This window comes from Hirundo rustica, chromosome 2, assembly GCF_015227805.2.
Source record: "Hirundo rustica isolate bHirRus1 chromosome 2, bHirRus1.pri.v3, whole genome shotgun sequence".
In the NCBI taxonomy this organism is placed as follows: domain Eukaryota; kingdom Metazoa; phylum Chordata; class Aves; order Passeriformes; family Hirundinidae; genus Hirundo; species Hirundo rustica.
In genome coordinates, this window is record NC_053451.1 from 47,062,163 (window position 1) to 47,081,461 (window position 19,299).

Genomic DNA, 19,299 nt, shown 5'->3' on the forward strand with positions numbered 1-19,299 from the left:
AACTATCACCATGCCAGAAAACACTAACGGAAAAAACAGAGCCACAGATAAGGGAAAACAGTCATTAATGAATTCTGAAAAGTGAAAAGCAGGATGAAACAAAAATACCAGCCCAACTCATTCACCACTCACAGCTCAAACCTATTAGTATTACTTCCTGAAAAAGTAGTAACCTAATACTTAAGTTACACAGTCCTGTGTGTACTTAAACCTACAGGTCTAGGTAACACCTATACTCTTTCATTTATAATTCTACACAGTACACTGAAATTAAAGCAGCTTTTCACACGAAGAGCTGTATATTTTCCATATCCATACAATTAACTTTCTATGCAGATTAGCAAGTACCTGGAGTTATGAAAGATCCTATTTGTTCCCTGAAAACAAAGAAAAAACACTAAAGCCCTTCCACCTAACATTTTCGGAGACTTATTACTAGACTCTCTTCCTTATGTAGCTACTCATTAGCTTGATGTGTATTTCTAGATAAAGAAAAACAGAAATTTGAGCAATAGTGAGAGCTCTGTACAATAGAAAATGTATTCTTTCCCTAGTTTTCCTAATTATCTTCCTTTGCAAATCCCCAGTGACAGAAGAGCTGATTACAATTCCAGGCTGAGTGGTAACTGGAGTAACTTACTAGCCACAAGGCACAAAAGAACTGCTGCAGATGCCCCTCTGAAGGGGAACTGATCCTTGGCTGAAGCCGAGCTCGCTCACACTGACCAGTTTTCCAAAATATTAACTTTGTCTGTATGCATGTGGGCAGATGATAGCAGGCGAGGTAAAAGTCCCAGCCTCCTCTCTAGTGCAACACACAAGATGTAAGCTTCAAAGCACCTACATGGCCTTACCAGGCTTGTTCTTGTGTTCCCAGCAGTACCTACATACCTTATTATCTTTTGGTACAGCTGAAGCACACACAGTACCAACGCTTTGGAGCATTTGGAGTTTCGGGTAACTTTTGGTTTAGTCTGAAAAGCTGACAATACCTTTAGGCCCATTCTTTGGGAGTAATCAGCATGAGATCGCTGACAAGGCATAGACATCCCTTCTTCTGCAAAAGAATCAGGATCCCAAAAGCAGCACCTTCAAAGCTTCTCAGAGCTTCACAAGCACTGTCTCCTGTAACTGTGCTCGAGAGTTTGAAACATAGATTTACATTAAAAACTCACATGGTGTATATGTTGAAGAAATTCTATAGGTGAAAGCAGCACCTTTCTTTGTAAGCCATAATGCTATGCAAATCCTGAGAAGTCTGGTACAGAGGACACTACTGGAACCGTACTCATTGCTCAAAGACAAGTGTGCTGATAAACAATTTAGTTTTAATGGCCTTTTGCTCATGTTCTTCTCCCTTACAAAGTCTAAGTTCTCGGTGGTTATTAGAAAAAATTTTAGACAATAACCAAACAAAAACCACTATTTCTAGCATATGGCTAAGTCCAGTGACCAGGTCAGAGCTTTATTTCTTAAGAGATCCATGATTCCCAGAAAATATCAGATATACAGAGGTATCAGTATTGAAATAGAATGGAAATATCAAAGATCTCCTTAAACTTCTAACTCTTAAGAAGTGTGGAAAAGAAACATGCTGATTGAGAAGGAAAATCATGAAAGTAATTGGATAAATCTAATATTTTCAAGGTTAACAGGTCTTCCTTATAGAACCTTCACAGTAATGCTACCCTACAGAATAGCTAAAATAAACTAGTTATAATAAATAAAATAACCAAATTTTCCAGGTCCTCACTCTTCACTGCTGGAATATGAAACATAACTGTACGTAAAGTGTCCCTGCTGATACTAACACTACTTGGGAAGTCTAGACACTGACTAGACATGAATGACACTGTGAAACTATGCTTGTTTTTAAGAATGCTACAAAATACCATGGTATTGGCACAAACAGGTACATCCCAACAGTGAAGCATGCAAAAGGTATACCTGAACAAGTGGAAAAGCAAGGAAGGCCATCTTCTGCTTACACTTTTAGTCATGTCTTATCAAGTGACATCAGCATCGAGGAGTATCCGTTTGCTGTTACTCATGCACTTGTGACTATAACCCAGGACTGTCACTCCTGGCATGTGAGTTCTGTAGAACACACTTACACTGTAGCCTCTTTTACACCAACAGGATTACTTTACAGCAAAATACTACCCACAGCTTCAGAACTGGGTCCCTCCAATACTGTTAAATACAATCCCATGTGATAAGCAACTGATACAGTTCCCAGCTCTTTTTTCTACAGGAATTCTGGGGAGGGGCACACACAACATTCCTTGGCTGTAATATTGCCTCTGTCATTAGAAGTGTTCCAGCCAGAGGCTCTGTGGTCATTCCATTGCCCTTCTTCAGGTATCTGTCTCACTGCTCCCACAACTCAAAATTCTACAAGATGCCAATGAAAGAAAATTTTCCAAATTAAGAGCCGCACAATAAGACTTTATGGTGTTCCAATTTAATTAAACAGAAACTGAGTCCAAGAATTACAAGCAAAGTAAATCTCATGCTCAAAATATTTTCATTTCAAAAAGCTTTATTAGGAAAAGAAAAAACAAATGAGGATATGTATGCACGTAGTAACGTCTATAAGGGATAGACATTGCAGATTATTATGCTAAGTTTCAAGAATTCAGCTGAATCAAGCTAGGGGTTAGTCTTTTCTGTTCCCAGGAGTTCCCTGAGGAGAACAGAAATTATTGATTTTTCCCCTGAAGTGCATGATTTAGAAAAAAATTTATCTCTCAAAAGAAGCAAAGACAGTTGTTCGATCACATCTCACCTGCTGCTGCATGCCAAGGAGCAGAAGTGGGAGGGAAAAGTCACACAGGGACTGCACAAAGGGGGAAGTGTATCAATATTTAAAAGCTCTAAGCTCAACCTGGATCTTGTAAAAACTCATTTTTAGTATTAATAGATTTCAAAGGTGGAATATATTAAATATAATGCTACAGAATTTCAGTGTGAGAACCTCCAACTTTAGACTCAGTTGAACAAAAGTCAAAATTTCTGTTAGAGGTGCAAGACAAAATAAATATTACTACGGAGATCCCACACTGAAAAACTGGCAATAAGTACTTAAAGACACCTTAGAATAAAAGAACTAAAGGTAATTATTAATAAAATATAAGTTTCATATTCAAATATACATAAAATTCAATCCTACATTAAAAATAGCAATAAGAGTGCCGTGGAGAAAACTCATAGACTTACTTTAGATGGAAAGCAAGAGTAATACAAAGCATTTGTTCAGAAGCCCCACAAGTTTGTACTCATATTTTCAAAAAATATAGGTTATCTGAGCTAAAGTATCGGTCACCTTCAATATTCATGATGTCATCATATAATAACATTTTCTTCATTTAAAAGGCCAGAAACTATATATATCAATAATGGGTTTCTTCTCTCATCTGACATGCCATGATTCACCATTTCCTTTTTTTTTTTTTTTTTTTTTCTTCATAGAATCATAGAAAAGTTAGAGTTGAAATAGACCTTAAAGATAATCTAACTTCAATCCCCCTGCTATGGGCAGGGACACCTTCCACTTGACCAGGTCACTCAAAGGACCATCCAGCCTAGTCTTGAACACCTCCAGGGATAAGGAGTCCACAGCCTCTCTGGGCAACCTGTTCCAATGTCTCACCACTCTTACAGTAAAGAACTCCTTCCTAACAGCTATCTAAACCTGCCCTCTTTCACCCTGAGGCTATTCCCCCCTTGTCCTACCACTACATGCCCTTGTAAACAGTCCTCCTCCAGCTCCCCTGTAGGTCTCCTTTGGATACTGCAAGGTGCTATAAGGTCTCTCCAAATCTTTCTCTTCTCTAGGCTGAACAGCCCCACATCTCTCAATGTGTCTTCTTAGCAGAGATGCTTCAGACTTCTGGTCAACTTAGTGGCCCTTCTCTGGACTCATTCTAAGAGGTCCACCTGTGTTTTGTGTTGGGAGCCCCAGAGATGAACACAGCACTCCAGGTCAGGTCTCACAACAGCAGAGCAGAAGGGGAGAACCCTTTCCCTCAACCTGCTGGCTGTGATTGTTTGGATGCAGCCCAGGATGCCTTTGGCTTTCTGGGCTGTGAGTGCACATTGCTGGGTCATATGGAGTTTTTTGTTCAAACAGCCTCAAGTCTTTTTCCTCAGGGCTGCTCTCAATCTGTTCTTCTCCCAACCTGGACTTGTGTTGAGGCTGCCCCAACCCAAGTTCAGCACCTTGTATTGGACTTTGTTTAGACTTATCAAGTTCACACAGGCCCACCTCTTAAGCCTGTCCAGATTCCTCTGGATGGCATTCCTTCCCTCCAGTGTGCTGACTGGGCCCACACGGCTTGGTGTCATCGGCAAACACGCTGGCGTAGTACAGGTTCGTGTTCTGAAAACCTCTGCTAGTTTTTATGTTTATAAAAAATTTCAAATACTGTTTACAGCTGGATTCTGTAATCAAAGTTTTCTACGCACAAAGTTATTGGAACCAAATCAAGGCACCTGGAAACTAATACTTAGCCAGTGATAATTTTGCCACAGTATTACCCTCTTCAACCAGATTTGCAGATAACCAGTAACTCCTGTGGTACTCCAAGACACAGGCATTGCATCTCTCATCCAGTCAAGCTGCCAATTCTAAATGCAAATGTCAGGCGCTGCCTATTATAGGTACTTTCATCTGTCCGACACATACCTCTAATATAAATCAGATATTGAAGTGATATCCGATACTGATGTGGACATTGAAACACACAAAATGGAAAGATACCTCTTGGGAAGATTCACATACAAATATATGAATTTTCTATTTCAATTTGGCATATATATGAGAAGCATGGCAATTATTTGCACAACATTTTTGACTTTAGGTCTCAAAAGTTGCTGTACATAGACAAGCTCACAACGTAGGTGTGGTTAGAGCTGTTCCATATAATACTGAACACAGAAAAAAACCAAAACCCAAGTTTTCTTCAAACATTACTCCTATATCTAGACCTTAAAACTCAACTATATTCCTGATGGCATGCTTTTGTTTGCAGCAGAATCAAACCCATGCACCAGAGAAATTGCTCATTCTGAGACTTCAGTTGGATTTGTGACTGGAGACTTCTGAAGTACTCTTTACACAATACACCTGTTGTGTTTTAGCATGAACTGTTTATCTTGCTACCCCTAAGGGTAAGCAAGAGAAATTCAATGTGAAAGTCTGACAACTTTCTGTCTTGATAGCAACACCTCCTTCTGTCAAGAACTACATCAGAATTCGCTTACTTACATCTAGTGAATCTTCATTGACCAGGATGAGAGACATACTCTGTGAAATGAGTCTGCAAGAATACCCTGCAAGAGGGAAAAAAAAAGACAATAAAATACAAGGACTTACTTTTTGGAAGACTATCTAAGGCTCAAGCTCAACCTTAAGATAAGTATCTATAGGTGAAATGACAACTTATTTTCTGAGCAGTTACTCCTAGCAGGCAGATTGCTGGAAACATTGGTGTATAGGGCACACTCCAACATGGCAGATTTACTGGAGACACAGGCTGCATTCTATCTGCCTCTTCAAATACATCACTTGAGATGTTTTAATTAAAGATAATACTGTGTGAACTGGATGCAGTACATATAGCCTATAGCCCTACACCAATTTTGGGGTTTTTTTAAGTCTACATGAAGACAGGCTTGCCTTCAGCACATTACAGGAACAGATCTGAATGCACAATTGCATCTATGCCAGATGGCTGGAAGTGCACACATGTTTTCAGTTGATGCTACTCAGTTCCCCTAGCCCACACAAAGCTTACATGAGCATATTTTACTCCTTAGTGTTCAGTGTGGAAGGTTCTGAGCTTCATCAAGTACAGATCAATGACACTCACAGAGCCCCTACCAACTCCTATAGACATGAGGAAGTTGGAATAGATTATCTTTAGTGTGGGACTGGAACATGAAAGAACGAGAGCACCCAGAAGGCAGCTCTGCACATTTCCCAGGACATCAAAATTCAAAACAAAAACTCTCAAGACAGAAAAAAATCTCTTATTTTTATAAAAGTTTAATCATTTATAGAATAAACAGGTTAATTCTGCTCATATTAATGGCAAGAGACGAATGCCAACTGCATCACACTGACTCCACTACATCATCTTAAAAGCTCATGCAAGTTCACTTGGGATTGGCATAGTGATGGCAGCTTCATAAAATAGCAGAGAATTAATTTATTTTAAGCACACATCTTTTATTGCCCTAAGTAACATGGGAAAAGGAAACAATACAAATATTTTTATTTCTAATATTTTCTTAATAGAAATTAGTTACAGCAGCTTAAGAAATTGCTATCAAATAAAATGGGGTCTTGGGAAGTTTCTTACTTTTCTTAAATGGGGACTGGAGGATATTGCAGTATAAGAGTAATGTCCTAGTGAAGAACCACTGCAAGGCTGACAGATTCAGAAGCTGAACACCACAGTCACTATAAAAATATGAAGTGCCTCTTTCCATATCTTACAACGGCAAAAGAACAACTGCGGTATGAAATCATCTGTGGGATTCTTGGTTCCTTAGAAAGGCTATTCTGGTCATCAATTGCAATGCAAATAATTTCCTCAGGCTACAGAGTTCTTATAATTGGGTTAATTTTGTAGGTATAATCCAGGGACTCAGGGTTCACATGTCTGCCTGCGTGAATTCTGTCAAGAAAGTAAATCCCTCTTCTTCCTTTGCAGAAGACATGCTTGTATCATAGCCAGGCACTCTCAGGCAACAGGTTTGATTACCTGCAGAAATTCAGTTTCTCCTCCATTTTCATAGCTGTATGGACTATGAATATCAAGTGCAACTTTGCAAATAACATGTTAATGAGCCTAGGTTTAATTTCTGCTTCAGAGAACAATACAGAATGACACTGAACCCACACCTGTTGGGAAAAGGATGAAGTATGTTCTAATGACATGCAGCCTACAACATGAAAGCTTTGCAGACAGCCTCTGATTCCGCCTGTGATCCAATCTTAGGTGGTAGTATAGAACTGAACAGCAAACCACCAACCATTACAGACAGAATGCTGACTTTTTTTTCAAGTCAGTTTGCCATTTTTGAAAGCTAAATCCAGGCTAAAAAAACCCCAAAACTTCCTTATTTTTATTGAGAAAAAGAAAATATTACAAATTTAAGTACTTCCCTCCGTAACAGGGCTATTCTTTCCCTATGCTAAAGCAACAGTAGTGTGCAGTAGGCTGTTACAAATTCAGCATAACTAGTTCAAAAGGATTTTCTATTAGCATTTGATTAGAACAGCAGCTGCAGTAGCAAGCTGTAATTTCTAAACCACTGCTCACTGCTTCACTTGACCTCTTCCAAAGTGAGCAAGATGCCATTCTAGAAATCAAGTTGGAAGAAAAAAAAAATGCTGCGGAAAACAGTTGCTCTGCTGTGCATCTTAGAAATCATGGACTCAAAAGAACTTATCCTGCAATTGAAGCTATTTTGCACCTTGCCATCACATTAAACAAAAAGATCAAGACTGGAATAGGAGAATGTAAGTCAAGCCTAACAAGGGTTTATAGGGGATTTATACATTATGTACAATTTCAGGACTAAGATGATGTTAAAATCTAGCACTACTATAAAGCAAAGTAGCTGGCAGCTGTAGGAGTACAAATAGTAACTTTAGACATTTCTAGTAATACTTTGAAGTTTTATAATAGTTTTGTAATAGTTATTACTGGCAAATAACACGGCAAGCAAAAATGCACTCTAAGATAAGTGTTTTGTCACTGCTTCTGAGCAAAATAAGATCAACTGCTGGTTCAAAGCCAGATATAAAATGTCACCCCACACCTGTAAGTTGATATCTAGTTCTTTAATTTAAAAGTCTGACTAAAAGTCCATGAAACAGATGAATCAGGTACTTCTGGGACTTATTTTCCTTTAAGTGTCCTGGGAGAAAGACTGCTTGAACCAGAGTTCAAGATCATAGCCCACAGGCACATTCACACTGCAGGCATACAGAATCTAGCATCTGAGGGAAGAATGATTATCCTCTGTGTTTAGAGAGGGCACAAATGCCCTGTTCACACTTTGCACAGGGATACAGGCAAGTCTGCTGGCATGGCTTGTCTCATGAACTGAAAAAAACCACAGCTCACCAAGAAGTGTTCTTATCTCTGAACTGGAAAGATAGGAGTCTCATGGGTGTACTGTTAGATGGGTAAGGAATTGGCTGGATGCCTGCATCCAGAGAGTTACAGTCAATGGTTCAACACACAAATGAAAACCAGTAATGAGTAGTGTCCCTCAGGATAGTCCTGATCCTCAGACTGGTCCTTCGGTATCTTCACCAGGGACAGACAAGGATCAAGTACACCCTCAGCAAGTCTTGAGAAAACATGAAGCTGAATGGTGCACCTAAATAACACTAAAGAGAAGTAATGCCACCAAGAGGGACTTTAATCTGCTTGAGGAGTAGGCCTGTGAGAAGATAATCAAATTCCACAGGGCCAAGTGCAAGGTCCTGAACCTGTACTGCAACAATCAAATATCCATCAGGACAGACTAGGGGATGAACAGACTGAAAGCAGCCCTACCAACAAGTACCTAAGTGATGAAAAATTGAATGCAAGATACCCCACCTGGAGTATTGTATCCAGCCCTGGGGCCCCCAGCACAAGATAGATGTGAACCCACTAGAGCAAGCACAGAAGAGGGCCACAAAAGCAATCAGAGGGCTGGAACATCTCTCCTATGAAAACAGGCTGAGAGTTGGGGTTGTTTAAGCAGGAGAAAAGGAGGTTCTGGAAAGACCTTTCAATATATAAAAGGGAATTACAACAAAGACTGAGAAAGACTTTTTACCAAGGCCTGTAGTAGCAGGACCAGTCCTTTCAAACTGGAAGAGGTTAGGTTTAGACTGGACATAAGGAAGACATTTATTATGATGGGGGTAGCAAGACTGGAACAGATTGCCCAGAGAAGTTATGGATGCTCCATCCCTGGAAGTGTTCCAGGCCAGGCTGGATGGAGCTTTAAGCAACGTGATTCATGAAAGATATCCCTGTCAGGGCATAAGGCAGTGCTTGCAGCTATCAATGCATACCCTAGGTAAGAGCATTCAGCTCAACTGCAGGGACTGATCCACAGTTCAGGGAAGGACACACTTGAGTAAACACTATACTCCCATCCCAGAAAACAGATCTCCTCCTAGAGAAGTTATTGGCTGGAAATACAGCAGTTCTGGTGTTCTCTGATTGTGCTAAGCACCAGGATGGCGGCAAATAGAAATGTTATCACAGGTGTTTTTATCTCATTGAAAAGCAAACATGACCCAGAGTCTGTGGACTGACTGAAGAAAAGGGTGAAGCTGCAAGAACACAGTTAAGCCTTCTATAGCCGTTTTCAGGTCATGCTTAAAGACGCTTCTGAACCTGGAAGTCTTATTCCTATTCTAGGAAGTCCTAGAGTTCAAATGATTGATCAGTATTAAAGCTTATCACAAACACTCTTCTCACTCGCAGAAGTATTGACTAGCACATGGCGGAGTTAAAGTCATACAGCCATCCCATGGAAGGTCAACCATTACTCCCCAGAGAAGTCAAGAACGCAATCCAAAGACAAAGACAAGCAAATTCTGAAAACCAAAGAATCAAGAGGAAGCTGGAAGAACAAAGTACTCCAGCTCCTTGACATAAAACAGCCAAGAGCTGAAATATCCCTCAATACACATGCATGTCCATAGAGCAAGCAAAAGACAATAACCTTAACCTCCAAAAAAATTGAGAAAGTGAAAATACTTTTTACTCCCCAGACAGCATATTTATACCTGAAACATAGTACACACGTGGACTGGGTTTTAAGTTAAAGGTTTATTACAGTTTTATTGGGTTACACACAGAAACTGGAAGGGTGCCACATGTTTGTACTTTCAAGCCAACTTGAACATGAACCTAATTAAGTTAGTTTTACTATCAAACTGTACCTTAAACTAAGGAATAATTTAGAAGTTTTAAGTGAGATTTTTATTCTTCTCAAGTTGCTATAATAAAAGAAACAAACCAACAGTTTTAGAGAAAGCTGGAACTTAGTCTCCTTCACAGCCTACAGAATAAGCTCATTTACTCGTATTCAAGGTAGCTGCTGTTGGTTAATATAACAACTTATTTTAGGTGCTTGCATCAAAATGTGTAGCTACATTTCTTTAATTCGTCAAAAGATTGTGTTAACCTCCCCAGGTTAACTACTGCTTGTAAAGAAAGGAAGATCTGCCAATTGTGATTCAAACCAGACAACTAGCCTTTAAACAAACTGTCTACTTAGGCCATCCACTGTATTTCTACTACAGCTGTATCATTCAGCAAGTTATTTCACCTCTTGGTAGCACCTTTAACATACTAAGATACATGAAATTTGATCTGGTTTTGAGAAGCACACAGAAATCCTAGTCAGTCCAGCAGACTGCATTCTGAAATTTCACTGAGTCAACCAAAACAGAAAAAAAAAAAATTTAAAAAACACAAAACAAACCAGGCTAAAAGCAAATGCCCAAAACTTTCCTAAAAATAATCTAAGCTCATTTACAGGAAATCATGGATAGAGAATCTTGAATGAGTTTGAGAAAGCAACTATTGAAGTTCCTTTTAACCTATACTTGTAAATCCAAGCAGACTAACCTGCACATCTAAATGCAATTGTGGAACCTGAGCAACATGTTGCCTTCTGTTAAAGGAGCTATTTCTTCAGTTGTTTTGAGCTCATACTGACTTCAAGACTCCCTAATTATATAAATAATGTAACCAGTTAGGCTTTTTACATTTAGAACTGTACACAGGCAGATCTGGCCGTATTTCAGGCTATTCCTGGCATAATGCTCTTTAACTGAACTTACTTAGGGGAGAAGTCAGATCACAAGAGTGCAACTGTCTCTCCCCCTGTCTGGGCCAACTTACCAGTGATAGGAAGAAAAACGATCAAAAAAGAACACAAGAGCATCATGGCATTCCATTGCCAAAGATGGGACATTTGGGAGGTGTGGCATGACAAGGGCTGTGCCTACATCAGGGTATGTCCCCTTACCTAGTCTTTACTATATATGAACATATTCACCATAAAGAGACAACAGGGTCAGATGTTTAAGCTTGAATAATTCACCTATATTCACAGATGTAATTTGGAAGATGCTGTAAACTATACACGCTTTGCATTATCATATTTCCCATCGTATCCCAATTTCTATTCAAAGGCAGTCAGTAAGAAAAGGAAAAAAAAAGCTGTAAAACCATTTCTGAAACACTAGCCTGGTAGAGTTCTCCTGTTACCATCAGAAAGGGCTACATTTATTCATTCTATTAGAACTGCATTTAACCAAGAGCAGAAGGGTCTTTTTTGCCTTAAAACAAAAATAAAATACAATTTAAAAAGAATATAGCCTGACACCCATAGTGAAGACTTCACTACAAAGTCCCTTCTCCAAGGCTGTGCTCTGCGACCGAGGAACCCTTCTATAGGCAGCAGGCTCGATTCTATTTAAAAATCCACACAGCACATCTTGCATGTGACCTGCTACATATCAGACAAGTTCAGAGTAACCAGAATGATGGATACCTATGTTGAGAGCTGTTTCTTGTTTGTCACCTGTCAGAATCCATATCTTAATTTCTGCTTTTATTAGTGTGGCTATTGTTTCTGGAACACCTGCTTGCAGGCGGTCTTCAATGGCTGTAGCTCCAAGAAGCAGCAAATCCTGGGAGGCGGGGGGAAAAAAAAAAGAAGAAAACAATCCCTCAAATTCTGTTAAGATAAACCTCTGTTTGGAACACATTCAAAAAAGGAATTATGACAGCATGTTGCATCTCACTGGTAATACTGCACTTTGACAAGCAATATACACCACAGTAAATTTCTAGTGTGGCTATTCTATTTCCTCAGCATACAATTCACATTTCAAGAGGTAGAGAATGGAACAGAGTGTTTTTGATCAGAAAGATGGCAACATTTCAAGAATAATTGACTGAAGTTATAAAAGTCCAAAGTTAGCCTATAGATGAACATATATACTCGACTATTCACTAATCACCATAGCAACATGAATAGTCAGTTTATATATTTAAGCTCACAAACCAAAAATTATTTAGCATCACATCATTTAAACTAATTTCCGCCTATAAAATGTACATACAGACTGGATACAATCACTGAAAGCAAAAATTATTGCAGCTATTTATGGATCTAATCATTACATTTGTGTAATACAAGTGGTATGAACATGAATCAATCTAAGTATCTCTAATCAGCATACAGATGTCTGCCAGAAATACACGTCTGATACAGTGAATTTAATACTACAGAGTTAGCCATATTCTCAGGCAATTCTAAAACAATTGCTTGAGGAGATTTGGCTACATTACAGTAAGAAATAAACCTTGTCAAAAGGTACAGTCTACTCAGATTTTACCTCTAAAAGCATTTTAATTATTCTTTGCACATGCAAAGATGTTCAGCTTAAAACAAATTGAAATAAGTTTAAGTATACTGTATCATTTCAGAAATTGCACAGAAAAAGGTAGCATATTCTGCTCTTTGCAGGGACTAAAATTATTCAACAGAAATGAAGACGAATGAAAAGAAGTAACAAGGCAAGTTGCTGTTGCTCAGCCTGGGAAAGATGAGGCTTCAGCATGATCTGTGGCCTTTCTATATAAAAAGTGGTTTTATAAGAAAAATGAATAAAGATTTTACCAAGGCCAGCAATGGCAGAACACGGGTGATGGTTTTAAACTGAAAGAGGGCATACTTAGTCCAGACATAAAGAAGTGACTTTTTCAGGATGAGAATGGTGAGACACTGGAACAGGTTTGCCCACAGAAGTGATGGACCCATCCCTGGAAGAGTTCCAGGCCAGACTGGATAGAGATTTGAGCATCATGGTCTAGCAAAAGGTGCCCCTGTCCATGGCTGGGGGGCAGGGGTACAACTATGATCTTGAAGGGCCCCTTCCAACCCAATTCTTTCTGTGATTGCATGGGAGAGGGCATTAAAGGCAGCTCCCACTTGTATGAACCTATGCACACCTAAAGAACAGAAGGGCAAATGGCTATCCATACAGTGTGTAAGCCAGCATTAGTTACAGGTCTTGACAGGGCTTCATTTTTGCTGTGAGAAATTCAGCTGGCAACTGTAACAGAATCAACTCATGCAAGTCACCAGGCTTTAGTACTCTGGAGCCTCTCAATGGAACATCAGCTCTGTCGATGCCAGCAACATTTGAAGGCTACAAACATAATCCAAGTGTGAAATTATAGATTATCTTTTTTTCTCAAAATCACTTGTTAAGAAGTTACACGTGACAGCACAGGCATCAGCATGGCTGAGTTACCTGAGCAGGGGAGGTACCACTGCACCTGCTCAAGCCCTCTGAGCCAGCATATGGCTGCAGAAGGAAGTCAGGTCAAGTTTGTCTCCACATGTGCACCTTTACTGTGATCCAGCAATCTCAGCACTCAGACTGAAAAAGTAGCTCTCTTGGTCTCATTTGAGCCCTTAGATGGAATAACCCCAGCTTGTGGAAATACATTCTATTTCGTGTTACAGCCAAATGCTAGTTTATCTCTAAGGCCTGTATCTTCGCATGACCAGCAAGCAAACACTAACAGGAAGGCACACAGTGGATACTTTCTAACTCCAATTCTACAACCCACTCACAGGTTCCCTTTTTTCTTAAAGAAGATACTAAGTTGTGAAAAAAGACAAAGTAGATGACCAAAAATTATCTAAATCTTGAGAATATATTTTTAAGTACAGCAAAAACAACGTTCATTTTTCGACTCGGTGAAAACAGGAGAGTATGAGAGCACAGTGTGAGAAGCAAAAAGCTGAAAGGAGCTACCCAAACCTACAGAACCAAGGATGAGATAACCACACTGTTACTGACAAAAGACCATTTCAGGTGTTACTTGGAAAAGGAAGAGCCAGACTTCACCTCTTACTGAAATAGTTCTTGGAGCTCTTCTCTTACGCTCTGAAAGTTAGCTTCTATCCTACTGTTGACTTCTTTGTGGATACCCCATCTCTGGGAGTATTCAAAGCCAGGTTGGATGGAGCTCTAGCAACCTGGCCTGGTGAAAGGTGTCCCTGGCCACAGCAGGAGGACTGGAACTCAATGATCTTTACGGTCCTTTCCAAACTGGCCATTCTATAATTCTATAATCTGCCCCAACTAACTTCAAATAAACAACAGTGCTCCAGAACCTAAGCAGTATTTTAATATTAATTTTAAAAGATATTGAAGTTCAAAACGTCTTCTAAAGAAACCAGTAAATAAAATTAAAAACCTGGGGCTAGAGGGAAGAGCATGAAGCCGTGCAGGTGAAGAGTGAAAAAGCAGCCAGACCAACACGGCTCAGAGAAACACTGGCCCCTGGCGTTGGCATCTTAACATTTCATTCACTGTAGGATTAGCGTTTCAAATAGGTTCTCTGACACCTACTTTCCCCTTCTAAAATTAAGATCTTGGCAATTTGCATGGAGTGCAGGTTTTCGTCCTTTTTTTTTAGCCCATGTCCCTACAGGTTTTGGTGAGCCCTACACTTATAACAGCCTTCAAAACCCTGAATTTGACTGCTGTATGAAAAGGAACACATCTCTTCATACCCTAGTACCTGGGGAACTTGGTGCAACACAACGATTTACATATACTATCTTTATCAAGTTACAACAACCTTACATAAAACAAGGAAGATTTTAAAAAGTGTGAGAAAAGGAGTTTCAAGTAGAAATATTTTTTTATCCATAAATTCATCTCAGTTTTACAGATAAAAACTGTGGACCGAACAGCTTACCATCTGAGAACACTTTTTCAGTTTCTCATCTATGAAATTATTAACAGTTTATTTCATTGTGTAAAGCCCGAATTCCAGTGGAAAATACACACTGATCTACAGCTCATCGTCAAAAAGTATGTTTTACCTTTTCAATGATCTCATAGCACTCTTCCAGCTTCTGAGTTCTGTCTTTCAGAACCGTACTGGATTCATTGTAGACATTCAACCACTCCCTGTAAGACTTCTCTGACAGATCAGCATACGCAATGCACAACGTCCTCAGACCTGCAGAACAGAAGACAGCCATTACCCACAGTAAAATTACATTGATTATCATCAAATCATTCATACATAACGAATGCTAAATTCTAACCCTCATGCTGGAACAAGAGCTTCTAACACGCAGTGTTAAACTCTGGATTCCACAAAATCTCCCTGTACATTTTTTACTTGATTTCCATAAATGTAAAGCACAAACCTGGTTCATTTTGGTGACTAATGTTGACTGCAAATCAAGAGAGTATTGGACAAAAACTTCTTACTAAGTATGAAAGCAAGCTTGCCTTTCATGTATTTTTAAAAAGATGGTATTAAAGAACAGGCCACATTGGTGATGTTACTTAGTCAAACATCCTGCAGAGCCCCATGCTTCCTTTCAGCAAGACTGTTCTCCTTCAGTGTACCAATGTAACTCACAGTAATAATGTGAGTTAATATAGCAAAGAGGGTCCATGAAGTATAAAAACCAATTTATTAGACCACTGACAAAAATTAACAGAGAAGTAATGATTTTTTTTCTGTCACAAATCAAACACAAAAGGAATGTGTGCCATAAAAAACAAAAGTTCCACTATGGGGAACATGGAAGTCTGTAAAAAAAAAAAATTCTAAAATCTGAATGATGTTTTAAGATATTGGAAGAAAAACACTGGTTCATGGTTTCACTGTAACTCAGGTATCCTGTGCTGTGACAGAAGAGGGAACAAAGCCCAGTGCTTCCCTGTGAACAGAGGTGTTACATCAGTCAAAGACCTTACAGACCACTTCAGATCATCTTTGATGTCTCAAGCTACCAGGCTTGAGCATGTCTCAAGCATGTTCAGGCTGTCACTGCTTCGTAAAACCAGAGACACCAGCCATCCAACTTCTACCCTCATAAAAACACCTCCAGCTCCAAAGTAATTGAGTTATTCTGGGCAATACAACTCATGCCCTTTCCCTTAATCAAGGGCACACAGAACACTATAGTTTCCTTCCAAGTTCCACTTCCCTACTGAAATCACACAAGTTGGACAAAAACCTCCTTACATTTGAAGTCAATCTACAGATGTTAATTTGCTTAATTTATCTTCACAAATCATCTTAGTTGACACCACAGAGCTTAGAGAACACAGAAGATACTGCAAATAATTTCATACACTGAATTCTCATGACATGCTGTTTCTCTTACCTTCTGTTGCGAAGTATTCAAGATGGCACAGTGTTTGTTCCATATACTGGGAATCTTTTGAAAGCCTCTCAAAAATTACATTATCCTATTAAAACCAAATTCATTACAACACAGTAAGTCTACATTTGAAGTTGCCATTTGCGTATTTACAAGCTCAAGAGAAGTAACCTGAATGGACGTGCCAATATCAAAACCAAAACCGCATTTACAATGTATTTGGGATTTAGAGACTCCAGCTTGAGTAATTAATCTGGATTGCGCCTAATGGCAGAGATACCGCATCCACTTTGAACAGTAGGGAGGAGAAGAACATTCTGCCCTCCTCCCAAAAAGAGTTCTTCCCTGTCACTGGGCAGTACAGAACACTTCTCTAGAAATTACTAAGCCAATATATTGACTTAACAACACAAATGTCTGGCTGTATTCAGTATACATTGCATTCTTGTGTAGTAGAGTTTCCTGCAATCCTTTCTAGAAGAGATTCCCATTGATGTTAAAAAATGAAAGGCAGAAACACTGATCATGTTCTACCACAACATTCTCTCAGAAACAACCTTCTTCCTGCAGCAGCCCTCTTTATCAGTAAACCAAAGGACAATTGAAAAGGCCCAGCTAACAGCTGGAATCAAATTATAGCATCACCTATATATCTAGAGTCTCTGGATTTTATTTATAACTACCAGAACAAGTTCTACAAACACATGTAATTCAGAAACCCTACTCATACAGCTGCTGTTAAGCTAAGTAAACAGACCTACATCTAGCACTAATTAGAGGCAGGAATATAAACCTAATTACTATGGAAGCAACAGGACAGTGGATGACTACCAGAACATGGAAGAGTTAATGCAGAATAGTCAGTTAACTTACATTTCACATGAGTGGCAGATGCAGCATGTTAGTACACCTAGGTCTGCTCATACGGAAAACAGCAAGAACTTTTGTACAACAAACCCCCTGTTCTCCGTCCCTTCCAGTGCCACAATCCAAAGAATGGTGTGAATTCAGGCACAGCATGAACAAGCAAGTTGCAAGCCTGTGTGGTCCTATTAAGCATACAACTGTGAACTACCACACAAAGGCAGCAGGCTTTATTCACTTCCACCACACCAGCATGAAGCCAGCACATCTTTATCAAATCAGGGGAGGTAAATGGGAGCAACAGAGTAGTGAACACTGACCTATATGTCATGACAAATTCAAGTAAACCAGATCCTCACAGAGGTCAGAAGGAGTTTTTCCCTGTTGCAAAAAGCCAGCTCCATAGTTTTTCACTGAAATCAGAACTACTCTCTGGCTTTGGACAATGCTAGTTTTGGAGCCTTTGTACTGTGCTAAGTTATTGCTCTTGTCAGTGAAGACAGAAGCACAACATGGTGCAAGTCATGATGACAAATAACAGCAGGTGCAGAGATGCAAGAAGAGCCAAGCACTTGAGAACAAATTTTAGTGTTATAAATTCAGACAACAGCATTTACTCCAGCTCCTAAACTCCTGCTGCACAGCTGAGTGAAGCCCTGGCTTTGCAGTAAGGGTACTGCTCCTGTTAGTTTCAGGATTTCAGCTGGACAATAGAAAGCCTAGCAGTCTTCCAGCCTGCAAAAGGAGTCAGAGCAGCTCTCTTAAATCACTTGGCCCTAAACAAAAAGCCAACAGGTATTATGTATGACACATGAAATGTCAGCATCAGCCACAGCTGTTGAAACAATAACTGGCAGTGTTCTCCATTAAGCAGCATAATTACTTACAGCCCCTTTGCAGTAGAGACGTAGCTGTCCTGCCGGAGTTCGAACAATCACTGACATTCTCTTCCTGTTGCTATTGAAAGAAAAATATTTGTTTTCATTAGTCAAAGTGGTAAAAGAGTAATTCCTGTTCTAGCCAGTGATTTTTCTCAGATGTATTCTGCGCATCTGAGATTAAATGGGATATAACAGCAGTAACTTAAGATCCCACAACCCCTGACCACAAGGAGATATATTAAATTGCCTATTTCCAGCTTCAGCCCTAGGTCTCTCACTGGCAAGCACACCAGACTTATACTGAAATGCAAGCAAGAATTTGAAAAATAGCAAGATAATATAAAATAGTCTTGAAAGAAGGGGATTCACATTTATTCTTATTATTCTCTCTCAGTTTTTCCTTATTCCTCAAAATTGTTTTGGGGACTCTAGAAATTGAATCATTTAGGCTGATTACATCTTTATTATAGGCATAACAGACATTGAAACAACCATCCACAGATAAGAGCAATTATTTAACTTCCTAACTCAAAAGAAAGCAAAAACATCAGAGAAAGGAACCATGGTATAGACCAGTTCCTGGCCTCTATCAGTTCTTTATATTGGTCTAATCAGATCCACACAGTTGGAATTAAGAAGAAGGAAGTCAGACACCCCAAGCAAGGACAGGACAGTCAAGTTTGGTATAGATCTTAAAAAAAAAAAAGAGTAGACAGTAGCTTAGTGTACCAACATTTAACAAAGGAAGGCAGGCAAGTATACGGGTTTTCTTTAAGAAATTTTTAAGTAACGCTTTACTTATCAATCTCTCCATCAAAAGAGCCATCAGAAAAAACTCAACTTCCAAGAGGCAGAAGCAAACAAAACTTTCATCAAGGAAGCTGTAAGAACATGTGGTTTTATATAAATCATTTCCTTAGCAAAAGGATCAACTTGGAAGAATTCTACTTCCTCATTACATTTTTGCCAATGTGTACAAACAGTGCAGAACAATCTTCCTTCTCCTCTTGATATTGCTTTGAGAAATGTAATCACTTTTCAGAACTCAAGAACCATGTGCACTAAAGCAAGTTCTTGGCATGTATCATCAGACAAAACAAATCCTTTCTGAGACTTTCTGAAGAGAGGTTGGAAGGACAGCAGATACCCGTGCCCAGAATTTCCGCAACACCCTAACGCTGCTTGAAAATTTCTGTGTGCTTTTCGAAAACTAATCACAGGAACTCCCTCAGTGGTCATGTGGAAAGGTGCTACACAGAGAAGAATTAAGATATCTTTTTTCCTGCTGCATTCAAGTTGTGGC

At 39.3% G+C, this 19,299-nt stretch overlaps 1 protein-coding gene across 7 annotated transcripts in view; it reads right to left on the bottom strand.

Moving 5' to 3' along the window:
* ATP8A2 (ATPase phospholipid transporting 8A2) overlaps positions 1-19,299 on the bottom strand; it is a 315,186-nt gene that overhangs the window by 214,808 nt on the left and 81,079 nt on the right. For all 7 annotated transcript variants that reach the window (XM_040057228.1, XM_040057232.2, XM_040057229.2 and 4 more), the window contains 5 exons: positions 18,003-18,072; positions 16,255-16,339; positions 14,950-15,089; positions 11,590-11,728; positions 5,270-5,334 (listed from right to left, as the gene is read on the bottom strand). In XM_040057228.1, the coding sequence (XP_039913162.1) occupies positions 5,270-5,334; positions 11,590-11,728; positions 14,950-15,089; positions 16,255-16,339; positions 18,003-18,072 (499 nt within the window). The remainder of the gene's footprint in view (positions 1-5,269; positions 5,335-11,589; positions 11,729-14,949; positions 15,090-16,254; positions 16,340-18,002; positions 18,073-19,299) is intronic.